Source organism: Pecten maximus, chromosome 15 (assembly GCF_902652985.1).
Source record: "Pecten maximus chromosome 15, xPecMax1.1, whole genome shotgun sequence".
Taxonomy (NCBI): Eukaryota; Metazoa; Mollusca; class Bivalvia; order Pectinida; family Pectinidae; genus Pecten; species Pecten maximus.
In genome coordinates this window covers 8,691,827-8,717,826 of record NC_047029.1, presented here as the reverse complement: position 1 = coordinate 8,717,826, position 26,000 = coordinate 8,691,827, and the positions used below count along the sequence as shown (strand labels likewise).

The following is a 26,000-nucleotide window of genomic DNA, read 5'->3' as shown; positions in this document are numbered from 1 at the left end:
TTATCTACTTACCTACTTGTTATGCATGCTTGAATATTATCAGATATGTAACTCCGATTATCGTTGGAGCTAATAATTTGCCATAGAAAATTATTAACAGACACTTAAATAATTAAATCATGACAGCACTAAAAGCGCTTACAATTAATAAACTAATTGAATGCAATACGCCTTGAAGCGATATTGTCATAGGTAAGTAAACAAAGACATTAATGTGTTAATGTTCTCGAAGAGATTCATTATTGAATCAGGTTGAAGAAAATAAACATTACTACAATGTGTCTCTGGAGATTAAACTAAAAAAGGACTTGTGCTGTAATCACTATTGTCAGGGTTTAAACCAGGATATCTGGTGGTGTTGAATAGATAGGTTCTCTCTACCAGACAGATAAATCCACGAATCCTTTTACTGCCTTCATGTAAACTCTCTAGAAGAGTTTCCGTTTTCATACTGACCTCCAGTTGGTATTAGGCCATATAGGACAATTACATACCAACAATATACACGATGTGTGTGCATATGACTGTAAGGTGGATGCCAATTCCCTGTCGTTGTCTGTCCTGTAGGCAGGGCGTAAGAATTGTACCTGCTGCCCTCATTGCATGATCGTAAGAGGCGATTAAATTTGGGATTTCTCTCTTGACAATGCCTCACTGTTGGACCAAAGCCCTTAAAAATGGTAGTTGCTGCTCCTGCTTAGCGCTCAGCATATTAGGAGTTGGACGACTGGTTCGCCTGTTGTCAGTATAATGTGACCGGGTGGGGTGTGCTGCTGAGTGTCTTCGGCAGTATGCTTCAATGAGGTAGCACTATAAATCGGCAAAAGTTCCGGCCTATCACAAGGAGACTTAACACGAACATACCGCAACCTCCCAAAACACACATATGCACTCGCCGCACGCACGGGAGGCCGTCCTTAAATGACCTTAGCTGTTAATAGGACGTTAAACAAAATAAACCAAACCAAACCAAACCCTTTCGTTAGAACCAATTCAAATTTGTATTACAATTAGACAAATGATTTCAATCACACCACAATCCTGATTTAGTATCGGGGATAGACTATTGCCGTGCTAGCGCCTATTAAGTGGCATAATTAAGATGCAATCACTAATGTTGGCTACCATCTAAAATTATCATAAGATTTAGGTGAATATAGGTCAAAACTTTCCAGGTATCAAGTATCCAATAAAAAGACATTTTTTTCTAAAATTCCTAAGAATCATTAAATCTTTCACGTACTGTTCCTGGATGGAAAGGCTTCAATAAGAAGATAGAGTTATGTATTTCTCAGGTTTATTGCTAAAATTCGCCAAACTATAACTTCTAGCAATGTTCCATTAAGCACGACTATGAAATTGCGATGCGTGTGTAGAAGTTTATGATAGGATCTAAAAATTCTATTAAAAAAAAGCGTAGGTTAATATACTAGCTACAGTATATCACTTGGCAAAAGATAATTTCTTTTTAACTCGATCGGTTGATGATAGACTAGTAATCAAGAGGGTCTTGGGTCTAGGAAAGACATTGGGATAGAGTTAATTTACAATGCTCTCGGCTACATACATCACAAAAATATATCAAACTGAATTTTCTTTCTCAAATTTCAGAGACATTTTTGGAGTTGGTAGGTGGAATTTTAAGAATAAGTGATTATATAATATTTGGAGTTTCTTTGATTTGGTTGGTTTATTTTGTCTAACGTCCTATTAACAGCTAAGGTCATTTAAGGACAGCGTCCCCTGCGTGCAATATGCATGCGTGTGGTGAGTGCGTGTGTGCGTTTTGGGAGGCTGCGGTATGTTCGTGTTAAGTCTCCTTGTGATATTCCGGTACTTTTGCCGATTTATAATGCTACCTCACGGAAGCATACCACCAAAGACACCCAGCATAACACCCCACGCGGTCACATTATACCGACCCCAGGGCCAACAAGTCATTCTACTCCCCAAATGCAGGGTGCTAAGCAAGAGTAGCAACTATCATTTTTAAAGACTTTTGGTATGTCTCGGCCAGGGGACAGAACACAAAACCTTGCTCATAAGGGCGACCGCTCAACTAAATGCCGAAAGTGAGGCAGTGTCAAGGGATACATTCGGAATAAGAAAGTTGTTAAAAGAAAGAGAAAATATCGGATCCCAAATTTAGTCGCCTCTTCCTATCATGCAATGGGGGTAGCAGGTACAGTTCTTACGCCCTACTAGTACATGCAGGGAAGAGATGCGAATTCAACATTCGAATTAGAAAGAAGAAGTATAAAATAAAACAGATAGACGTGTTCCATTTAAATATACATAAGATTCTTATCAAATAATAATTTCAAAAAAATGGCTGAAGCAAGGGCGATACAATACTAAAACAAAAAAGATATACAAATGATATTATATTATCAATCTAATTAAAATCAAGATGGTCATTCTCACTACGTGACATGAACATCTAACAACATCCCATAATTGGTCACGTTCTGATTACCTTTGAGATATGTGTATTTCGCTTTCAGGGCGAATTATCAATTTGTCGATGTCATCGAAGCAAAACATTTCGTCACACTCACAGCATGCATCTGAAGCAAACCATTTCGGCATAACATGCATATAGCTATATGCTTTGTGGGGCGAAAATACTTGAAACAAATTGACAATATGCAAACTATGCACTCTGGTCATGCTAATTCGGACATCTAAAATTCACTTCCAAGATTCTGGAAGTAGTCATTTGATTGGCTAATCCAAAAGGTCACCCCGACGTGACCCCTTATGGGATGTTGTTAAATGTTCATGTAACGTAGTGAGAATGACCATTTAGATTTTAATTAGATTGTCATATTATTAAACTAATTCATATTTAAATGTTCACCCGAGTATGTGTTCCAAAAATATCTTCAAAATAATTATTAGCAATGGAAAATTTTCAACGCTTGTTTGCATCATTTGGTTTGGTTTTATTTGTTTAACGTCCTATTAACAACAAATGTCAGTTATCTATTGCCTTGATATCCATCGCACCAATTAATTCTGATGAAGGGGGAAATATTGCTGTATTGTTTAATTGGACACATGCAATTGTAAACATAGCAGACAATTGACATTACAGGTATATTCCTTTTGAGTGTATGGCGAGAAACGTTACGTAGAATGCTGACATATTTTTTGTAAAAATCAGTCTTTTTGAATAGGCTTATCATAATGTTGAACGCACCCTTATATTGTCATTTTCCTTCCTATGCAAAATACTCGGAGATACGTATCGGAAAATGCATTTGCAAGTCTTACTGTTAATTCCAGGCGTCTTAACACGGGAACAAATGCCCCATCTGGTGTACTTCAAAGAGCGTTAAACCGATTGAGCATGTTTGGTATATTGTTAGGTCATTTGTAAATATCTGTTTAGCATATTTATATTTTAGTTAACTAATCGCTTTATTAAGTCAGTACGCGTCATTTCTAAACAGCTGACCACGTTAAATGCATATGCCATTCCATGCCACATGTTGCTTGTTCTGTCCCTTGATTGGTCAAAACGTTTTGTCTTTCTCTTATAAAAGAAGAACATTTCACCTAAAAATCGAGTTGGCTCCAAAGTTTCACGGAAATGGCCATCCTTCAAATATCTCAAGGCCTCGGCCTGTGGGTTTGTGTGCTCATTGCCGCAACATGTAAGTAATTTTCCTCATATCCTGTCGTGTATACAGTGTCATTACATAATATCTTTTTAAGAGAAACAACTTTCGCGTATTTTCAAAATATATAGCAATCAGAATTTTATTTGCAGCCGTGAACAACATAAAGTCAGATAACATCTCTGTATTGAACTTTGTTCTGCAGATATCATCATTGGCTTGGGCCTAAATGACTCAAATTGTCGATATGCCGCTGAGCAACACAATACAGATATCATGTTAATGTAGTTTGTCCATAAATTTGGTGTAAGCATACCGGTTGGAAAATGTAAATTCAGATCCTGTACACACGGTTTATACTTTGGTTTCAGATGGTTACCATGAACAGGTCATCCCAGATACTTACCCTACCCATGATGATGGCGGATATGGCCAAACACATGGCGGATATGATCAATCACATGTCGGCGGCGGATATGATCAGTCACATGTCGGCGGCGGATATGATCAGTCACATGTCGGCGGCGGATATGATCAGTCACATGTCGGCGGCGGATATGATCAGTCACATGTCGGCGGCGGATATGATCAGTCACATGGCGGTGGCGGATTTGATCACTCATATGGCGGATCTGGAGGCGACAAAACACACTGCTGTGAAAATGCTGACCTGATCAACGGCCGCTGCGTGTGTAAGGCCAACTACCACGGACACAGCACACATCCATGTGACAGTAAGTTTTGCCTGTTTATATATATATAATAAAAAAAGTTATTTGATCCTTACGAACGGAATGATAATTTTAAAACAAAAAAACTTAACTTTATATATAAAATTGCAATAAGCACATCATTAGAGTATCGCGATAATTGACTAATATATCATTTAGTTAAATAGTATTTTATATTTATCTTTGCATATGGAAATAGGTGGTTGCACCATTGATATAATCTGTTGTAATTTGTTATGATAGTGAATAGTTTTGAACTGTCAAAAATTAAGATAGGGTAGGGTTCTTTGGTTGTCTAAAGCATGGCTTAGTTTATATAGCATACCTACATTAAATCTACTAGGGAACTGTTTTTTTTAGCATTTTCGGCGATGGGATCATTCCGCCAAATGATGATTACGCTAATTCTACAAGTTTATTTACATCGGTTTCTATGGCAAACATTATTGGTTTACTATGCACTTGAGAATCTAAACAGTGAAACTAGTTGTGCAAAATGTAACGCATTGGATGGTCAATTACTATTTTTTGTAATGAATGTGTGGGTGTGTGTGTAATATAATTCTTACTCTTAGCAAATCACCAGGAGAAATCTAGTCTCAAGAAATAGTCTTATTTATATATACGTATGCAATTGTATGCTCAATTTAACAATGGGGGGGGGGGGGGGGGGGGGGGGGGGGGCGAGGATATACAATAGTTATGATATCACTTTTGGTTTATAAACTTCTCTTTTGTTCAGAACCATGCTGGGGGAAATGTGGAAAAAATACGGAGTGTAACCTAAAAGATTTTAAATGTTACTGTGATGAAGGTTTCATCGGGGACCCGTATCAAGGCTGTGAATGTAAGTATGCTAAAGGTGTATCATAAAGTAATTTTTAGTATGACGGGGAAAGCATTATTGTCATCAAGTATACTACATGTAATATACCCGTTGTCCGTATAATGTGACCTGGTGGGATGTCCTGCTGGGTCACTTCGGCAGTATGCTTCAGTGAGGTAGCACTATAAAGACGGCATCAATTCCACGCTATCACCAGGAGACAAAACGAATATACCGCAGCTTTTCCAGGTGTTGGTAGGACGTTAAACAATACTAAACCTAAATCTAATCACTATATACGCATATGTTTAACGTAATCGGATTAATATAATATAATGTACAATCACTGAAATTATTTTAATATCTTATCTGGACAGAGGCAATCATAAAAGGGATACGGGTTTTAACTACATATGCATAATTTATCAGGTTGATACATTCCTCAGTAATAGTAGCAGGTGTATAGTTGATATTATGTATACACATGATCTTATTTGATGTTTAAATTAATCTTCAGTGCCTTGTGGCGGCAAATGTGCCTCGAACGCTTATTGTGACAGTGTAAGCAACACTTGTCGCTGTAACGCTGGTCTGATTGGTGACGCCACAGTAAAATGTTACGGTAAGTATACGTATATATAATATATATTTATTTAAAGGTGTTATTCTAGAATTGAATCACAGCATGGTATTATTTGACATCTACTTTTGTCCGTTTCGTGTTTTTGTTCGGTCTTTTCTTTTAAATCTAATGTGTGTCGGTCAATATGTTTGAATATTGGTTTTTTGCATCTCCCTATCGAGATTTTGGTATTTCTTAACAATCCAAGATGGCCGCCGGAATCCATTTCCGTTTTCTGACTTTGGTCTCCGATTTTGGTAAGAATTGATACCTCGGTGGTTTTAGGGATGCCGAACAACATGACAACATTTCCGAAAAGGTTGGTTTCTATGGTAACGAAATAATTTACTATTTATATACCGGCTGTGAGGGATGCTAAACATAATGGTACAACTGTAGGGAGTTTGGGGACATCTGTAATGGTCACCATTACAATCAGTTCTTGTTACAAATGTAATATTTTATTTATTTCAGAACCAAGTGTTATCGCTTTCGCACAGTCTAGTTACTCCGTGAGAGAAAACAGTGGGACGTTAAAGATCAAAGTAATCAGAACAGGAGGAACAATTGGACCCATTACAGTTTCATGGTCTGTTACTGGGATCACGGCCACCAGTCCAAGTGATTTCACATACAACCCTGGCTCTCTTACATTTGGAAATGGAGATTCTGTCGAATACATTAGCATTAAAATCATCAACGATCAGGTATATTATTATGCACTATTGAGATATTATTCTCTTTGTCATGTATTGTGTACATGAGGACTGTTAACGGGCATACGACTGAAACATTTCGGAGTTGTAGGTTCATCTAAATCGTGATGAAGCTGTGATTTATATTGTGACGATGTCGTTGTGAGTAAATGTATATCCCCGACAAGATACATATTGTCTTTATAATGCCAGTTAATATTAGGTTGTTTTCATGTCCAAATGTCTTTTTTTTTTTTTTTTTTTTGTTGAGAAAGTGGCATTATTGCAATAAGACTTTAATTCACATTGTATATATCTTAGATGATGAAGAAGACGCTCTCCCACCCGCAACATCTTTTCTTAATTTTGATCTTGTCCAATCATGTCAATATTAAACGTATGTTCATTATTGATCCCGTGTTTTCGATTATCATAATTCTGTAACAAGATGTTTTGACAATAGATTTGTATAGCGGGAGTTGTTCGATGATGCAGTATCCTTTGGATTCGATTTTATTGATTAAACGTCCACGCAAAAACCATGGTCTTATGATGACGAACGTCAAGGAAAGACAAGAAAATCCCTGATTCTTAAGGGCTTTCACTTTTAGTCGCCTCTTACGACATGCAGTGAGATAGAACAGTCATATTTTGTCCCCACTCCTGCATGGCTTTTTGCCCATTTGGAAAACCTGTTTTTTCCCTGGTACTTTTCCAAGGTTAAATTTATATTTATGCCCCCCGCAACGAAGTTAGCGGGGTATACTGGAATCACCTTGTCCGTCCGTCCGTCTGTCTGTCACAAAATGTGTCCGGCTATGCATTCGCTCATTTCTTTATGGATTTCACTCAAATTTGGTATATAGTTAGAAGACCATATGAACTTGTGTCCCCTGCAGTGATTTTGCGATTTAGCCCTTTTTAAGAGTTATGCCCCTTTTTCATACAAAATGTGTCATAATTTTGTCCGGCTATGCATTCACTTAGTTTTTGATGGATTTTCCTAAAACTTTATACAGATATACAGAGTTTGAAGATGGCATGAAGTTGTGTCTCCAGTAAGGCTTCTTCTGAAAAAAACATTTTTACAGAGTTATGCCCCTTTATGTAAAAAATGGTTACTTGCTTGTCTGGCTATGCATTTGCTTTGTTTTCAATGGATTTTACTGAAATTTGGTATGTAGTTAGAGGACACTATGAGGCTGTGCTCTATGTAAAGATTTTGTCGAATTACCAGTTCTAATAAAGTTATGCCCCTTTTTCTTTAAAAACGAGGAAAAACTTTGTACGTCTATGCATTCACTTAGTTCTTACCTAAACATAGAACATGTTTGATTTGGTTATAGTACCATAAATAGGCAGCTTCACAAAGTATCCAAACCAATCATGGAAAAGCGGGGGGTATACTTGTCACCCACTCGGTGACAGCTCTAGTTTGTTTCGTTATGATATCGTATGTATTGATGACTGTTCCAGCTGTTTGAAGATGACGAGAGTTTTTCTGTTACCCTTACTTCTACAAGTGTCGAATCATCTATTGGATCACTCAGCACCACAACTGTGGTCATCACTAATGATGACAGTAAGCATGTACTTTTTATTTTAAACCACGTTTTATATCCTACACAGTACACATGTGATACGCTTGGCATTAAGATACGTAAGGAAGGCTGGATGTTGGTGCCCTTACTTTTATGCACACATTTATTAAATTCGCAACAAATTTCTAAAATGTAAAAACAATTGACGGACGTACTGTAAATTCATATTTTTCCCATTTCTGAATCGTGTTCGGTGTCTTCGACAAAAAGCGTAATTTAGGTAACACTATAAACACACCACACTCATGCATTCCGCACACAGGGTAAGTTGTCCTGAAATGTCGTTAACTGTTGGTATTACTTTAAACAATACAAAACAAACTCCATACCAGAGATACATATAATCCTCATCTTATTTCATGCGATATGCATTCCTCTGTATATATTGTTTTTACTTTTAGAACCTTGCGGAGGAAAATGTAAATCCAATGCTTACTGCAGAGAATCCGACAACACATGCGTATGCAACAGTGGTTATATTGGAAATCCATTGAAAGGCTGCAACAGTGAGTCACTTGCATATCTGTTTAACTAATTAAACATTTAAAGAGTTGATTCACATGAACAATGAGTTTATGCTTCCCCAATAACCTTCTATAAGCGGAAGAATAACTGTATTTTGCCATGTTTGATATAACCAGTTCTTTATTCTTTCTTTCCACGTGTCATAACCTGATTCTTTTGTCATAATGTATTATAATCCAGACATTTTTTTGAACTTAAAATCAAAGAGTAACATATATCGGGTTTTCTCCTTTAGAACCATGTGATGACAAATGTAAGAAGAACTCATACTGTAGTCCTACAGACAACAAATGCTACTGTAATAAGGGAATGGTCGGAAACCCTTACAAGGAAGGATGTGATAGTACGTATTATTTTGTCTCCAAATTAGATACTGACACCCTCATATGACCCTGGCTGTTGTGAGTGGGAAAACATGAAGGATCTTGACAATGTTATGTCATATTGACGTGAATGCAATATATGTCGTATCACTAATTGCTAAAGTCATACATATTTATGATTTCTAATTCCGTTAGTAGAGGATACATGTTATATATTTATCAATTGATATTTTAACTAAGACCTGAACTATTTGAGTTGATTATGTGGATGCTGTTACGACCTAGATCTTCTCAAATATATATTGCTAAGAAAAAACATGGGGATTTCACTTTATAGTACGTTAACTTTCATCCTTAAACATACTTAGCTCAAAAGATTTATGACGCTTTCAGTTCAATGAAGGTTGCTTTGATCGATTGTTTTGTAGTTCCATGCGGAGGAAAATGTGTCGCCAACGCTTACTGCAGACAAAGGGACAATAAGTGTTACTGTAAAGACGGATATGTCGGAAACGGATACGAAAAATGTGGCAGTAAGTTATGTCTTTGGGACAAGCATATATATCGCTTATACTTGGTTGAGTTATCCAAGATTCTTTTATGATAGCATTATGTGATTAAGCTATCGTTACTGATAGATCTGTTGCCATCAGGAAAACATTGTATATCGCATAAGATATAGGAAACTCATGAAAATACTTTTGGTAGTTTCTTTATCGAAATGTATGAAATGTGTAGAATAATATTACGATCTAGCCGAAAAGAAGCTAAACTTATTTCTTACATAGTATGTTCAGATAATTTATGAATATGTTATGTCAAAGTACAGTGTACTTAAAGGAATTACATTGTACTATAACCTTACAATATCAACACCTAGCCGCGGCATATGAGCCGTCATTTAATGACCTTGACTGGACGTAACACACCACAAAACCAAACCAGGAATTTGACGTAAAACCATAGCTAATGATTGGATGTTCTACCTACCGGGATATTGGTATAGTGGGAAGTGTATAGACCAACCAACCAATTGTTTTCCCATAGACCTTAGTGTTAACGTTTTGGATTATTTCATTCAAATTCTTGAATTGAATATGACGATTATGGTTTATAACAAAAGTTTAGGGTCTGATATAACACCTAATCAAAAAAAAAAGTTGGGTCCTTCAGCTCAAATTTTCTCCAGGGTAGCCATTTTGAAAATAGGTGAATTTCGCAGTAAAAATTCTCAAAAATCTTAAATGTTTACCTGTTTACTATTATTACGTGAACTTTTGGGAAAAAAACCAATCGGACTTAAGAAATTTATATCAACATTTCTTACTGATAGTTACCTATCAGGCTACATATCTATTTTCTCACTTCATAACATACTGGCCAATCAGTGGCTGCCAGATATTTTATCCTTCGCTCAACGTTCTATACACAGGGGCTGTTTCAAAAATATATTTTTTCAATTGGTTGGTTGTTCCCTATAGTGATATAAATCAGGAACAAACAGAACGTGGAAGCACACAGAATGCTACTTACATAATATATATATATCTATTTCATTCCGTTAAACAGGAAAAGTAGGTTATAAATACTATTGAAATAATATTTACAGGGCCCTGTGACGATGCCTGTAGACAGAATTCCTACTGTAACAAGAAAGATAACAAATGTTACTGTAATAAAGGATTCATCGGGAACCCAACTGTCGGCTGCGAACGTGAGTCCTGCTACTTCTTCATACATTAATTAAACGTGTTTAAGCGTAAAAAAATTTCGTTCAAAAAGAAATAAATATTTATGATAAATGAAGCATATAAATACATTGATATTGAAACTTATCACACTTGAAAAATAGTCAAGAAGTATGTTATTAAAAGATAAAGATTTTCTTTAGAAAATTGGACCCTGCATCCAAAATATTTTGGCATTATCTACGATTTTTGACAATCGATGGAATCATCCTTTTGAACCTGCGTGAATGATCTCATACTGCAACTATTGTAAAATGTAGCAAAAGCTTGCAATTATATAAAACGAATTGTTGAAAGGAAATTATAAACTGTGTTAAACATTTCGGCTGATTACGGGCTTCGTTTGCATTAGGTCCCTGTGGAGGAAAATGTGGATCCGGTGCTTTCTGTGATGACGATGTCAACAAGTGTAAATGCAAGAAAGGACTGGTTGGTGATCCTTACGTCAACTGTGGCAGTAAGTACTTCAAAACATCATGTTAGTTTGACAGGCATGCTCCCAAAGCGACTGTGAAAACCTCCAGCTGAAGTCATTCAACGAATCAACTGAGTTTTAAAATATTTGATTGTTAATTGTAATTCTGAATTTACTCAGTAAGTTAACATCCACCACTATTTCCTTAAAAAAAGCAAAATACAAAAAAACACACAGTATTTGTTGTTTTAATATTAACTTATATGATTAGCTGATGTGGATGAATATCTTCATTTTTATATAATACTATTAACATAAGCACAAATTTACTTTAAAACTATAGAAATCTCTCTTACTGATTTTGTAATCATACTGACAACTGCTTTTTAACATTTTTATTTTCTGTATCTGTAGTTACAGGAAATGAAAAAAAAAGTCTTTATATTTACCATAGGTAACCACAGCAGTTAATGTAAAACATATCAACAATAGATTACGCGTCACTCTGTAGTAACTAGCAACAATAAGTGATGAGACTGGATATTGTGGTTTCGGGAGGTCGTGTGTCCAGGTCGTCCGACTCTAATAGTGCCCATTCAAAATGACATGATGGCAGTATAGGTTGTAGACGAAACAAATCCAATTTCACCTGTCGTTTTTAGTTTTAAGATTGCTTTTATTTTCATTGCTGCCAAAGCCGTTTACTACTTTATAAATACTCTTATAATGATTATTATGATTTGTTTTAAAGCGCTAGTTAGCTTCAGAAAAGTAGTGTTGTTTACACTTGTCTCTGATATTCTTGCGCAAGCCTAATTACCACGCGTAAACTTCAATACTTATTATATACATATGGTTTGGTTAGCTTCCTCTATACTGCAACGCAATTGTAAATTTTATGTCTATTTTTAAAGAGCCATGCGATAACCAATGCAAAAAGAACGCCTTCTGTAACAGCAACAACGAATGCGAGTGTAACCCAGGATTTGTCGGAAATCCATTGAAAGGATGTGATCGTAAGTTATCGTCTTGGTATTTATTAGTGATACCTATAATATTGTTTGATTTCCGAAGAATTTTAGAAAAATTGTAAATAATCTTTTATAAAACTAAATGTCCATGTATAATTATAGAATAATTATATGATAAATATTTAACTTTGTATTGTTGTTGTTATTTTTGTTTAATTAAATACGTATTAAATCCTTTTTAGGTCCATGTGGTGGCAAATGCAAGGCAAATGCTTTCTGTGATTCCAACACCAATACTTGCAAGTGCAACAACGGATACATCGGTGAACCATTGAAAAAATGCTTATGTAAGTTTGTTAATGATTGCGATTACTCAAATCCTCTAAGAATATCATACAATTTTAATCCTCGAAGTCTACAATTAGATTTATCTGAATTCCTATTTGCATACGGGGATAACCGTATCATACATTGGTCTATTGAAATTTTGCAGTACCGAGCGTATTTGAGTTTGTGCAACACAGCTACACCGTTTCAGAAAGTGATGGCTCAGTCACTATCGAAATAAGGAGGTCAAAAGGTACCGAAGGTACGTACAATGTTGCATGGGAGGCAACTGATGGATCAGCTACAAGACCAGCAGACTACGGTAGTGGCCAAGGAAGTGTCACATTTAAGACTGGGGAGGAAACCGAAACATTTAATATCAAAATCACTAACGATAAGGTAAGCGAGAACTAAAACATCCATTCAGGACGTTAAACAAAATAAACCAAACAAAACCAAATGATCAAGTTAAAGGAATTAATATCAGTATGCAAATTGTCTTTTAAAAACATGGATTTTCTAACGTATTGTATCTTGTGACTCATAAGGTTGTCATTTTTGTATCGTCTCCTATATTTGATTAATACAAATCCCTGTATATACTGATGTTTTATATATATATCCCAGTTACGAGTCATATTAACTACTATTTTGCTTCATTAAATACCTGTTTGAATTATTTAGACGTACGAGACTGCTGAGTCTTTCACAGTATCCATTACGGCCATCAGTTCAGAAGGTCTTCATGGTGTACTGACCACCACGACCGTTAACATCAATGACAACGACGGTAAAATGAATTTATTTAAGGATTGTAAAAATAAAAGATTGGTCTATTTAACTCTTTTTTTTTTGTAAAAAAAAAAAGAAAATGTCCTAAAGGTGATATATAATTAACAAAGTTTGATATGTAATTGATGTATACGTATATACTCAGTAAGATATCGTATCTGGAAACCATCCAAATAAAATATGCTACATCAATATGGAATATGTTTAATACCAACATTAATACGAACGCAAGGAGTTGTTGAAACTTATATTTACCACCGTCGATTTCTTATAAATTACTTAATTTCCATATGTATTTGTTTATAGAACCATGTGGAGGACCTTGTGGAGACAATGCCAACTGTAATATGGCTACACAGGAATGTGAATGTAACACAGGATACATAATCTTCCGTGGATCATGTAGTCGTACGTATGCAATACTTTATCATATATCACACCAAAACGGACTTGCATTCAAATTAAACGGTAATTCAAACTGTCAGATTTGACAACGCCTTATGTGAATGTATTTTTTTCGGCGGAATGATGACACCAATGCTTTTGTGATTGATAGAACAGCGTGGTGTGGATATTTAATTTCCGACAGTAATTTGAGTATCTTTTTCTGCGGTTCAGTGAATAGCTAAGTTTCATCAATAGTATTTGTTTAACTAGTGCCATGTGGAGGACCATGTGGATCAAATGCTCGCTGCGATGCCGCATCAAACAAATGTGTTTGTCTCACCGGATACATTTTATTCAAGGAATCATGCAGTCGTAAGTAATATTCAATACCAATAATGCGATTCCGGTCGTTGTGACCCCAATGTTATGGTTTATTTTGTAAGTAAGCATATTTTTGAATAGTTAAAATATATGTTTTGCAGTTCCATGCGGAGGACCATGCCGACCCAACGAACGTTGTGACCGTTCATCCAACAAATGTGTTTGTAACTCAGGATACGTGGTATTCCATGGATCATGCGTCTGTAAGTATTCAATGAAGTAACTTCAGATTACATCAGTATATATTTTTATTTTCTTAAATGTTCATTGCTTTATCTAATTAGATGGGATGGCCCCGTTCTCATATTTATATTGGTTTAGGAATGATACGATTGTATGTATAGGTATCCGTTGTTATCTTGAGTGTGACTTTCTATCGTTACCGTTTATACAGTGAGCATTTGTTTGTCCGAATTGGATTTCCCAATCATTTCTTCTTGATTTCTAAGCTCTTGACTTCGAAAATAACTGCAAAAAAGCACGACACATCTTGGTCAAACGCATAATAGTTGTCATATGCTGTGTATAATACTTAATATATTAAAGATATTAAATCTGTCAATTCGTCATCATTCGTCAAAAAAAATTATATTGCGCAGTACCATGCGGAGGCCCATGCGGTCCTAACTCGCGCTGTAACAGGGACTTAAACAGATGTGAATGCAACAAAGGATACTTTGATTACCATGGATCATGTGTCTGTAAGTATATACAAAAGGTGGTCTATGATTACCACATTGTAAAAGTCCTGCATGTGTTTCCTAATGCGGAGTGTGTAGGGAAACATCATTGATTTTTTTTACTTTTGCAAATAAAAACGAAATAATGAGATATTTTATATAGTGTTAGTGAACTTCAAATTAATCCGACAAACAGGACATAAGCATTTTTTTTTTATTTAAGAATGAGACATCGTCACTGCTGATAATAATGATCTTTTCCAAGATCTATGTGACAACACCGTACACTGTACCTGTTGAACTTGACCTCTTGTATAATGACTATAACATGATTATATTTATTACATGCTTTCTAAAACGTTGTAGTGCCATGCGGAGGACCATGTGGACCCAACTCACGTTGCGACACAGTCAGTAACAAGTGTGTCTGTAACACAGGATACTTTGTCTACCACGGATCATGTGTCTGTGAGTATAAACAAAATTATTTTGCAAGAAATAGAACCTAGTTTTAACAAGTACGTCCACATTATCCCATTCAATCTGGATCATTTAAGGGTCTCAAATATGTTCTTTTGTTCTTTAATAGGAATGTTCCGAAATCCTTGAATATATATTTTTCCCTTTAAATGTTGACTTCATGATTGCTTTGGTTTAAGTGTTTGACCTCGGTTTAAAGAGGTGTTGAAAACGCCTTCTACAGAAAAAGATTGTTCCCGAAGCATTTTGAGTAATCTCCTTGCTTGCAACCACCTTTAAACGCAAGTTCACAGAAAATCAAAACATCACTGTATATGTTGTCTTTCTTAGCATGACGCCAACATCATAACTTACCTTTATTATGCATCTTCATGGTGTTAAAAACGTGTTTAAACTGTCAAGTATACTACGTGAGTGTATTTTCTGTCATATTCTTGAAAAACAGTGAAGTTCAACAAGTAGATCACCAAATTTTTTGATGAATTGTTACTGAATATGTTATGCCATGTGGATAATAGAATCATATAATAAGTCGCTAAAATTCGTCTACAGTGCCATGCGGAGGACCATGTGGACGTAACGCTTACTGTGACAAATCCAGAAACCAGTGCGTCTGTAGTTCAGGATACGTGCTTTTCCAAAGACAATGTACTCGTATGTATATTACTCATTCAAACTTCTCATGTAATATTGGACAGGGTAGAAAAATACTATTTTTAACCCAGAATTATATTGACTTACCCCTATGGCATACTTGTTTCAATATTTAAAGGCTTTCAGGATGACTATTCATTATAGAAGTACAAGGGCTGATTGATAATTTTGAGCATCGAATTGATGGATTTGAATTTTGTGGGACATGTATCATTTTCAACATAATCCCCATCAGTATCTATACTTTTGTCAGCGGTGTTTAAGGGCCTCAGTGCCTCCTTTTCTTGGCTGTTCTGAAAGTCTTCCGCTGCATGTAAGGGTTAGGGTTTTCGTGCCTGAAATAAGTGCTTTCAATTTTGGAAATCGATGAAAGTATGACGGAGTGAGATCAGATCAGGTGAATAAGGCGGATACTCAGTCAATTTAAAGCCATGATCGTGAATGGCAGCCATGGCAATGACAGACTCGTTTATCCCAATCCTAACCAATTCTGTTCATTTTTGCATAAGCCGCTTTTCTATATTACTGTAGAGTGCTACCTCGTTGACATAAGCTAACCAAATGAGCCCAGTCATTAGGTACATGACTCTATATAGTCATAGAATGGTACAACTTAAAAAAATATCCTTGGTACCTTGGATACGAGGCTCACAACTTACCAATCAACCCTGGTATATTTGAGACACTGGTGGTTAGTAGCGGCATGTAGGTCTTCATGACCGAAAAGTCGCTAGGGATGTGTCTCTTGAACAAGATACTTGACTCCGTCGTGTTCCATTCTACTCTGCTTTAAATCAGGCCATTGTGCGGCAGTGCAAGAAATGTCGTGTTCAAGCCGTCAGGGTCGAAATGGCAACTCGGACTGTATGCTCTCCAGCAAGTTCAGAAAAATTACCACGGATTATAGTTTGTGAACTGGTTTAATACGGCGGAGTTACTTTGATTTAGCGATATATAAAATCTCAAGTGTAATAAATAAATTATCAATAAGAGCTCTGAAAAGATTGACCACATGTTGGCCTTTGTGAATATTCGATAAATTGTGGAAATATGATTATATTTTCCGAGATTTGCCACGGACTAGTCAACATTGAAACATGTATTACTTTGTTTATCATTTGCTACAATTTAAATCGACCCTGTTTTAGTGTTAAATATTATACACCTTCATCAGGTAGATAAAATGCGTAAATCTTTCTCCAGGACCAAGCACAGTACAGTTTGTCCAATCAAGCATCTCAGTCAGTGAAAGTTCTGGAACTGTATCAATTGAGGTATCAAGAACTGGTGGAACCAGTAGCTCAGTGACGGTGTCCTGGTCAACCCGAGATATATCTGCTTCTTTCGGAAGTGACTATAAGCAAAATCAGGGATCATTTACATTCACAAGTGGTCAGACAACCCGTACATTCTCCATTGGAATTGTAAACGACAAGGTAAATTGCATTATGTGTGGTTATTAAGGAAATCGGTGATGTTTTGTTTACATAAGCCAAAATTTGTATGTTTGCACATATATTTCCTAATGAAAATTGTCGAATATCAATGTTTTTTTTTTTTTTTTATAATTTGAACAGGTGTATGAACAATCAGAGACATTCTCTGTAACCCTGAGCGTACAATCTTCTCAATCAACCATTGTCAGCGTCGGAAGCCCTAGAACTGCTACAGTCACCATCACGAATGATGATCGTACGTAAATTACAATAATGTCTCGTACAACGGTTTATTAATTTTCTCTTTACCAAAATGATATCGTTTTGACGTACAAAGAAAATAATAGATCAAGAAAAGATTGTTTAAATTATACAGTTATCCCTTGATGTGATCGGCACATAATTTGGATTGCTAAGACTCCGCATTGAATTTGAATCATTAAATAGCCAAGTTTGCAGTACATTATCAAACGTGAAACAAATCTATTATTCTATTTTCCGTCTACCCCTACAGAACCATGTGGTGGCCCATGTGGACCAAACGCCCGCTGTGATATGGCTTCACAAAGATGTGTATGTAACACTGGATACTTCCTTTACCACGGAACCTGTACATGTACGTAATGAAAACGGAATGCTTTTTTTATCCGCCCCTTTTATTAATTCGGTTATGAACAGTAAATATAAACTGGTACGCGATCCAAATATCCACGATTTGTTTTCTTTGTTTTCTACCATATACTCTTAAATCATGAAAGTCTTGAATATTTTGTATAATAGGGCCGATTTTATATTTGATTATCTATGTTTTTGTAGAGATGCCGACATAAATGTTATCCCTTAAACCTAATTTCCTTGCTTTTAATATTTACTTTTTTCTTGAGCTTGTTGCATATTCTAGAAAAAGAAAATCTGTGAGATGAAATAATAATTTCTTCAATAAAACACAATTACTGTATCCCACCTTTTGTTACATTGGTTTTCTAGAAAAGTAATGACAATTAAAATTGTACAAGAAATGGATACTATCTGTACATACATCTTTACATTTCTTTGTAGTACCATGCGGAGGACCATGTGGACCCAACTCACGCTGCGACAGAGTCAGTAACAAATGTGTCTGTAATACCGGATACTTTGTCTACCACGGATCATGTGTCTGTACGTATATAAGACGCCGACGTTTACATATTACACTTTTGCATAGTTAGATACTTTTTATGAGATCGAGAACCTTTTTATTTTAATAGGGACAAAATAATGTGAAAAATATTTGTTTCTACTAATTTATCTAACTTACAGTGCCATGTGGAGGACCATGTGGACCCAACTCACGTTGCGACAGAGTCAGTAACAAGTGTGTCTGTAACACAGGATACTTTGTATACCATGGATCATGTGTCTGTAAGTACACACAGGACGATTACAACTGCACATGCATATTGTTAAAGTGAACATTTGACGAATTACAAATAATATCTAATTGTGGCGATATGGCGAACTTTAAGTTAAAAACATTTGCCTGATTTTGGTTATATTTATCCTCGATACAAAAAAAGAGAGAAAATGGTGAACACGATTCTTCAAGTACATTGTTATTAATTTTGAAATATCTTCTTCTTTGTCACAGTGCCATGCGGAGGACCATGTGGACCCAACTCACGTTGCGACAGAGTCAGTAACAAATGTGTCTGTAACACCGGATACTTTGTGTATCACGGATCATGTGTCTGTAAGTACACAATAGACGAAAACAACTGCATATGAAGATTGTCGAAATAGAAATTTAGCCAATTACATGGCAACTGCCGATATCTATAAAAGTTACAATCTAACAATTGCTTATGTATGTCGTTTAAAATTAGAAGGCCTTATCCTTGATATAAAATAGCAGTACAATGGTAAATATGATTCCTGAATTGCATTGTTGTTGTTTTGAAAAAGCTATTGTTTTCATCTGTTTTAATGCCATTTCCACAGTGCCATGCGGAGGACCATGTGGACCCAACTCACGTTGCGACAGAGTCAGTAACAAGTGTGTTTGTAACACAGGATACTTTGTCTACCACGGATCATGTGTCTGTGAGTATACAGATACCTTCAAGAATCCTCATAACTTTATCATTTGACCATTGCCTTCTCAAATCAACCAATATTTAACTAACCTATATTCTATATTGAGTTAAAGCATCACCTTACAATTATAAGTATATAGTCTTTGTAACATCTTGGAGAATGTAAATGTTCTATGAAGATTATGATCATCCGTTTAAATATTATTTAAGTAAATTCCCCTATGCTGATCAAATAATGTTCGTTATCCTTTTCAATACTTAAAAATATGTGTTTTTGAATTATTATAATTACAATCAAATCTTCTACAGTGCCCTGTGGAGGACCATGTGGACGTAACGCCTATTGTGATAAATCCAGAAACCAGTGTGCCTGTAACTCGGGATATGTTCTTTTCGAAAAAGAATCGAACATATTGAAAACATTATTTCAAAGTACAGTGACGTCTAGTAACTCTAGTGACGAATTAAAGAAAGTTTGACGGTACTGTCACTTCCTTGGTACAAAAACTTAGTATCCCATCTCATATTGCAGTGGCTTATTTGCTACATGAAGGGATTTGTATTTCTTGCAATTCCTTAATTGAATTTGATAGTAAATAGCGTTTAAAACTTGTCTTCTTATGACAAACTTAATATTGCAGATACTAGTGGGGTGACACCTAAAGGAGTGTCACAGAAAGAATGAAGTGTAGTGAGGGGTGATAACTCTGTTTGAGCACGAACTACGAATAAAAATAAATAAATTTCCTTCCTTTAGCAGTAATTCCTTCACTTGCACTTAATTTCCTCACTTGCACTCAATTGACTCACTTGCACTCAATTCACTCAAGCGACATTTAATTATGTTTAAAAATTCATACTGGCGCGAGGAAATTGAAGGTTTTGGGGTTACCAGTGTAATAATTCTCACACATTCTACAGTTTTCTGGAATATGACACTTTAATTGATTATGAAACATCAATTCGCATCTATTCAAACATAAGTTCAGGGTCTCTTGTGTGTTGTTGAATGAGGTAGTCACCTCTTGTACCAATATATACCTCCTATACAATATATACCAGGTACGTCCTATATAATAATAATTCTCACACGTTTACAGTTTTCTGGAATATGACACTTTAATTGAGTATGAGACATCAATTGGCTGCAGGCATCTATCCAATCATAAGTTCAGGGCCTCTTGTGTGTTGTTCAATGGGGTAGTCACCAACTACTACAAGGAGACCCAGCCTCAAAATGATCCTGACTGAACCATATACAGGTGGTGATAAAACAAGCAAACAAACAAACCTAAGTTTGGCTTAGTAACAGATGTACTCGCAGTATTCTAATCGATAAATAGTGACATATGCCATCAAAGATAAAGAAATGTCATGCATATCATATGTCAAAATCAAGGCCTCTAGTGTGTTGTTCAATGAGGTAGTCACCAACTACTACAAGGATACCAAAATGATCCTGCATGACTGAATCATATGTGTGGTGATAAAACCAGCAAACAAACCAAACTAAGTTCAGCTTAGGAACAAATGCAGAATTCTAATCTATGAATAGTGACATACCATCAAAGTTTTAAAAATGTCATAATTGTTCAAACTTTTCTAAACTTCTTATATATATATATAATATTCATAAACTTGGTGTATTTGGTTCAAAGTCCCATATAAGGATGTGCCTGGATTTTGGAGGTGGAGGAAAGCCGTGGTAACCAGGGAAAAATCACCAGCCTACGGTCAGTTTCAGGCAACTGCCAAACGTAGGTTTCAAACTAGCAACCCAGAGGTGGAGGGCTAGTGATAAAGTGTCGGAACATCTTAACCACTCGGCCACCGCGCCCCTCAATAATCAATAAACTATCTCACAGTGGCAATAGTACCAAGGAAGGGAAAATTATGGAAAAAAAGTGTTTCATAATATCCAAAGGCTTGAACTTGAGAGAATAGTTCTACAAAATGAATTGGAAACCATATTTTATGCAAAGTCTCAAAAATATTTTAATGAAGTTTTTTTAAGCAGAACATAGAGGGTAAGTACAGACCCGTGTACGTTCGCAGTTCCGATTTAAGCGTAGCGTTTCCGTAGCATTTCCGTAGCATTACCGTATCACTTCCGTACCATTTCCGTATCACTACCGTAGCATTACCGTACCATTTCCGTAGCACTTCCGTAGCATTACCGTACCATTTCCGTAGCATTTCCGTAGCGTTTGCGTCCACTTACCGTAGCATTACCGTGGCATTTGCGTTTACCTATTTTCACTCGCTGACCGTCTCATAAACGTTCGGTAGAAAATTTTGCGGAGTGTATTTTTTATCGAAACGAAATTTAGTTAAATATACTTACCGAACGTAACTAAAGCATAGTAGCGACAGCAAATAATTTAATAAGGAGGTGAGAATTAAATATATATGGTTATACAACTTTCTGTATCTTTGTTTAGAAAAAATAACACTCTCACAAAAAACAAGTCAAGTCACATGGTCCATCGATCTTAGTGTGATAAAAAAAAATGGCGGATCCTAGTATAGTAGTCGACGCATTACGATGGAAACGAAGATGAAGATCGTGTCAAATAAACAATATTTCCTTTACTGTGCTATAGTCAAACCTTTAAAACAGTTCCATGTAATATGCACTGGTCAGGCTACATGTATAGGGTACAAATGGTCCAGACAGTATCACACAGGTAAACTAGGGTAGTTAGACTTAATTGTCAGCGATGATACAAACAACACAGCATGTTGTACACTGGTCAACTAAAGGTACGGTATTCTGTGGACCAAGTGATACTAGGTGTGAAAGGTAGAACAATAAGAGATAATTATGACCTACAGGTAAGGCTATAGACTGCTTCTAAACTTGGCTTCCAACAATAATGAGAATGTCATCGTGATCTACGGAGTTATTCATTATTTATTTCAGTTTTAAAACCCAAAGGTCTAATCACAAAATTGATAACACATGATAAAATCAGAGACCGTATAAATGTGATATATATTTCTCTCGGTAAAACTACGACAGGAAATTCAAATCTATATCTTCGGATCATATGTTATATATATGTATGTATCTGATAAAGTATAACAAGAGTAAATTAATTACAAAGTAAGAGCAAATACGGTATATAAAGTGCATACACATGTGAAATAGAACTGATGTCCTAAATAGAAATCATCCAGATAATCAAGTTAGTCTTGTTATGAACAGTAAAAAAGAGACTTAATTCTGAAAACAAATCTTCGTCCGACATAAATCTCTCAAGTGAGACGTTAAAAAACTGTCAGGAATATGACAAACGTAGTTTTAATCAATTAGGACTCTTTTAAGAACATTACAATTTCTTACAATAATCCAGAATTTACAGGGATAAAGCAGGGTTGAGCTACTCGACCTAGTCAAAAAAAGATGTGGAACTAAAAAGTTAAATTATCCTGTACAAGTTCGATCAAGCAGGCTATGTAAAGATTTGAATAAAAATATATGTATTAATGCCTACATACCAGACTAGGTAAGTTGAATTGTGTACAAAACATGTAATATAGACTATGATCATTTAATTTTGATTTAAAACACGTAAAAGAGAGAATCATTTGAATCGCGTAGTTTAAGTTTAAGGACTGATATTTTTTGTATCATCACACTAACATACTTTATCATATATCACACCAAAACGGACTTGCATTCAAAATAAACGATAATTCAAACTGTCAGATTTGACAACACCTTATGTGATTGTATTTGTTATGTTTCATATTTCCAAACATCCGTTTATTTCGGCGGAATGATGACACCAATGCTTTTGTGATTGATAGAACAGCGTGGTGTGGATATTCAATTTCCGACAGTAATTTGAGTATCTTTTTCTGCGGTTCAGTGAACAGCTAAGTTTCATCAATATTATTTGTTTACCTAGTGCCATGTGGAGGACCATGTGGATCAAATGCTCGCTGCGATGCCGCATCAAACAAATGTGTTTGTCTCACCGGATACATTTTATTCAAGGGATCGTGCAGTCGTAAGTAATATTCAATACCAATAATGCGATTCCGGTATTGTCGTTGTGACTCCAATATTATGGTTTATTTTGTAAGTAAACATATTTTGGAATAATTAAAATATATGTTTTGCAGTTCCATGTGGAGGACCATGCCGACCCAACGAACGTTGTGACCGTTCATCCAACAAATGTGTTTGTAACTCAGGATACGTGGTATTCCATGGATCATGCGTCTGTAAGTATTCAAAGAAGTAACTTCAGATTTCGGTAAACATTTATTACATCAGTATATATTTCTATCATCTTAAATTTTCATTGCTTTATTTAATAAGATGGGATGGCCCCGTTCTCATATTTATATTGGTTTCAAAATGATACGATTCTTTTTATCCGTTTTTGTCCGAATTGAATTTCCCTACCATTTCTTTTTGATTTCTAAGCTCTTGATTTCGAAAATAACTGCAAAAAAAGCACGACACATCTTGGTCAAACGCATAATAGTCGTCATATGTTGTGTATAATACTTGATATCTTAAAGATATTAATTTCTGTCAATTCGTCATCATTCGTCAAAAACATTCCATTGCGCAGTACCATGCGGAGGCCCATGCGGTCCTAACTCACGCTGTAACAGGGACTTAAACAGATGTGAATGCAACAAAGGATACTTTGATTACCATGGATCATGTGTCTGTAAGTATATATAAAAGGTAGTCTATGATTACCACATGGGAAAAGTCCTGCATATTTTACCTAATGTGGAAAGTGTAGGGGGAATCATTGATTTTTTTACTTTTGCGAATGAGGACGAAATAATGAGATATTTTATATAGTGTTAGAGAACTTCAAATTGATCCGACAAACAGGACATTGGCAATTTTTTTATTCATGAATGAGACATCGTCACTGCAGATAATAATGATCTTTTCATAGATCTATGTGACGACACCGTGATGCTGTTTTCCTCGAAGACAGTGGTCATGCACCGTACCTGTTGAACTTGACCTCTTGTATAGCGACTATAACATGATTATATTTATTACACGCTTTCTATTACGTTGTAGTGTCATGCGGAGGACCATGTGGACCCAACTCGCGTTGCGATAGAGTCAGTAACAAATGTGTCTGTAACACAGGATACTTTGTCTACCACGGATCATGTGTCTGTAAGTATTTTCCAACTTTAAGCGTTTTTAAATCTTTAAAATGTTGATATCTATCTATAAAGCAACAAATCGCATAACTAAAAACGAAAAATGTCCCGATTACATAGTTATGCAAAATAATATAAATATTAAAACTAAACCTGTTTAAACGATTATGATAAATAACAAGATTTGTAAAATTTCGGTTAAATAATGAAATCGCTAAGTCTGGTATAATTTTTTTAATTGTTAAATGTTACATCTGTATTTTTAGTATAGCAAAAAAAAAAGTTCTATTCTCATTCTTGATTGATCTTATTTAATGTTTAAATTCCAATTAATTAGGCAATAATGAAAATGAATTTGGAGAAAAAACGACGAATATCCTACGTAATTACGCTAGTATTTCAGAACAGTCAACTAAAGTAAGCACATTTTTAAAAATCTATACTGTTAATATGGGAACATAATTTTCTCTCTACGGAACGCTCTCATTCTGACAAAGCAAAATGTGTTTCATCTTAAACGTCATCCTGATCATATTCTTGCCAATCAAATTTTTGGGTAAACAATTGCATTACAGTGCCATGCGGAGGACCATGTGGACCCAACTCGCGTTGCGATAGAGTCAGTAACAAGTGTGTCTGTAACACCGGATACCTTGTCTACCACGGATCATGTGTCTGTGAGTATAGACAAAACCATTTTGTAAGAAATCAAACCTAGTTTTAAAAAGTAAGTCCAGAATGTCCCATCCAATCCGGATCATTTAAGGGTCTCAAATATGTTCTGTTCTATAATAAAAATGTTTCGAAATCTTTGAATAATCATTTTTCTTTAAATGGAGACTTCATGATTGCGTTGGGTTTAATTGTTTGATTTTGGTTTAGAGAGCTGTTGAAAACGCCGTCTGCAGAAAAAGATTGTTCCCGAAGCATTTTGAGTAATCTCCTTGCTTGCAACCACCTTTAAACGCAAGTTCACAGAAAATCAAAACATCACTGTATATGTTGTCTTTCTTAGCATGACGCCAACATCATAACTTACCTTTATTATGCATCTTCATGGTGTTAAAAACGTGTTTAAACTGTCAAGTATACTACGTGAGTGTATTTTCTGTCATATTCTTGAAAAACAGTGAAGTTCAACAAGTAGATCACCAAATTTTTTGATGAATTGTTACTGAATATGTTATGCCATGTGGATAATAGAATCATATAATAAGTCGCTAAAATTCGTCTACAGTGCCATGCGGAGGACCATGTGGACGTAACGCTTACTGTGACAAATCCAGAAACCAGTGCGTCTGTAGTTCAGGATACGTGCTTTTCCAGAGACAATGTACTCGTATGTATATTACTCATTCAAACTTCTCATGTAATATTGGACAGGGTAGAAAAATACTATTTTTAACCCAGAATTATATTGACTTACCCCTATGGCATACTTGTTTCAATATTTAAAGGCTTTCAGGATGACTATTCATTATAGAAGTACAAGGGCTGATTGATAATTTTGAGCATCGAATTGATGGATTTGAATTTTGTGGGACATGTATCATTTTC

The 26,000-nt window shown here is 35.6% G+C and overlaps 1 protein-coding gene across 1 annotated transcript in view; it reads left to right on the top strand.

Moving 5' to 3' along the window:
• Positions 1-3,595: 3,595 nt before the first annotated feature.
• Positions 3,596-26,000, top strand: part of LOC117344153 (zonadhesin-like) — a 37,490-nt gene continuing 15,085 nt past the window's right edge. The window contains 30 exon segments of the mRNA XM_033906806.1: positions 3,596-3,659; positions 3,995-4,357; positions 5,097-5,201; positions 5,698-5,802; positions 8,500-8,604; positions 8,859-8,966; positions 9,375-9,479; positions 10,556-10,660; positions 11,047-11,151; positions 12,024-12,125; positions 12,323-12,427; positions 12,574-12,806; positions 13,092-13,197; positions 13,857-13,958; positions 14,069-14,170; positions 14,567-14,668; positions 15,014-15,115; positions 15,680-15,781; positions 16,985-17,217; positions 17,359-17,473; positions 17,732-17,833; positions 18,277-18,378; positions 18,520-18,621; positions 18,848-18,949; positions 19,198-19,299; positions 23,207-23,308; positions 23,424-23,525; positions 23,882-23,983; positions 25,019-25,120; positions 25,681-25,782. Coding sequence (XP_033762697.1) covers positions 3,596-3,659; positions 3,995-4,357; positions 5,097-5,201; positions 5,698-5,802; positions 8,500-8,604; positions 8,859-8,966; positions 9,375-9,479; positions 10,556-10,660; positions 11,047-11,151; positions 12,024-12,125; positions 12,323-12,427; positions 12,574-12,806; positions 13,092-13,197; positions 13,857-13,958; positions 14,069-14,170; positions 14,567-14,668; positions 15,014-15,115; positions 15,680-15,781; positions 16,985-17,217; positions 17,359-17,473; positions 17,732-17,833; positions 18,277-18,378; positions 18,520-18,621; positions 18,848-18,949; positions 19,198-19,299; positions 23,207-23,308; positions 23,424-23,525; positions 23,882-23,983; positions 25,019-25,120; positions 25,681-25,782 — 3,589 coding nt within the window.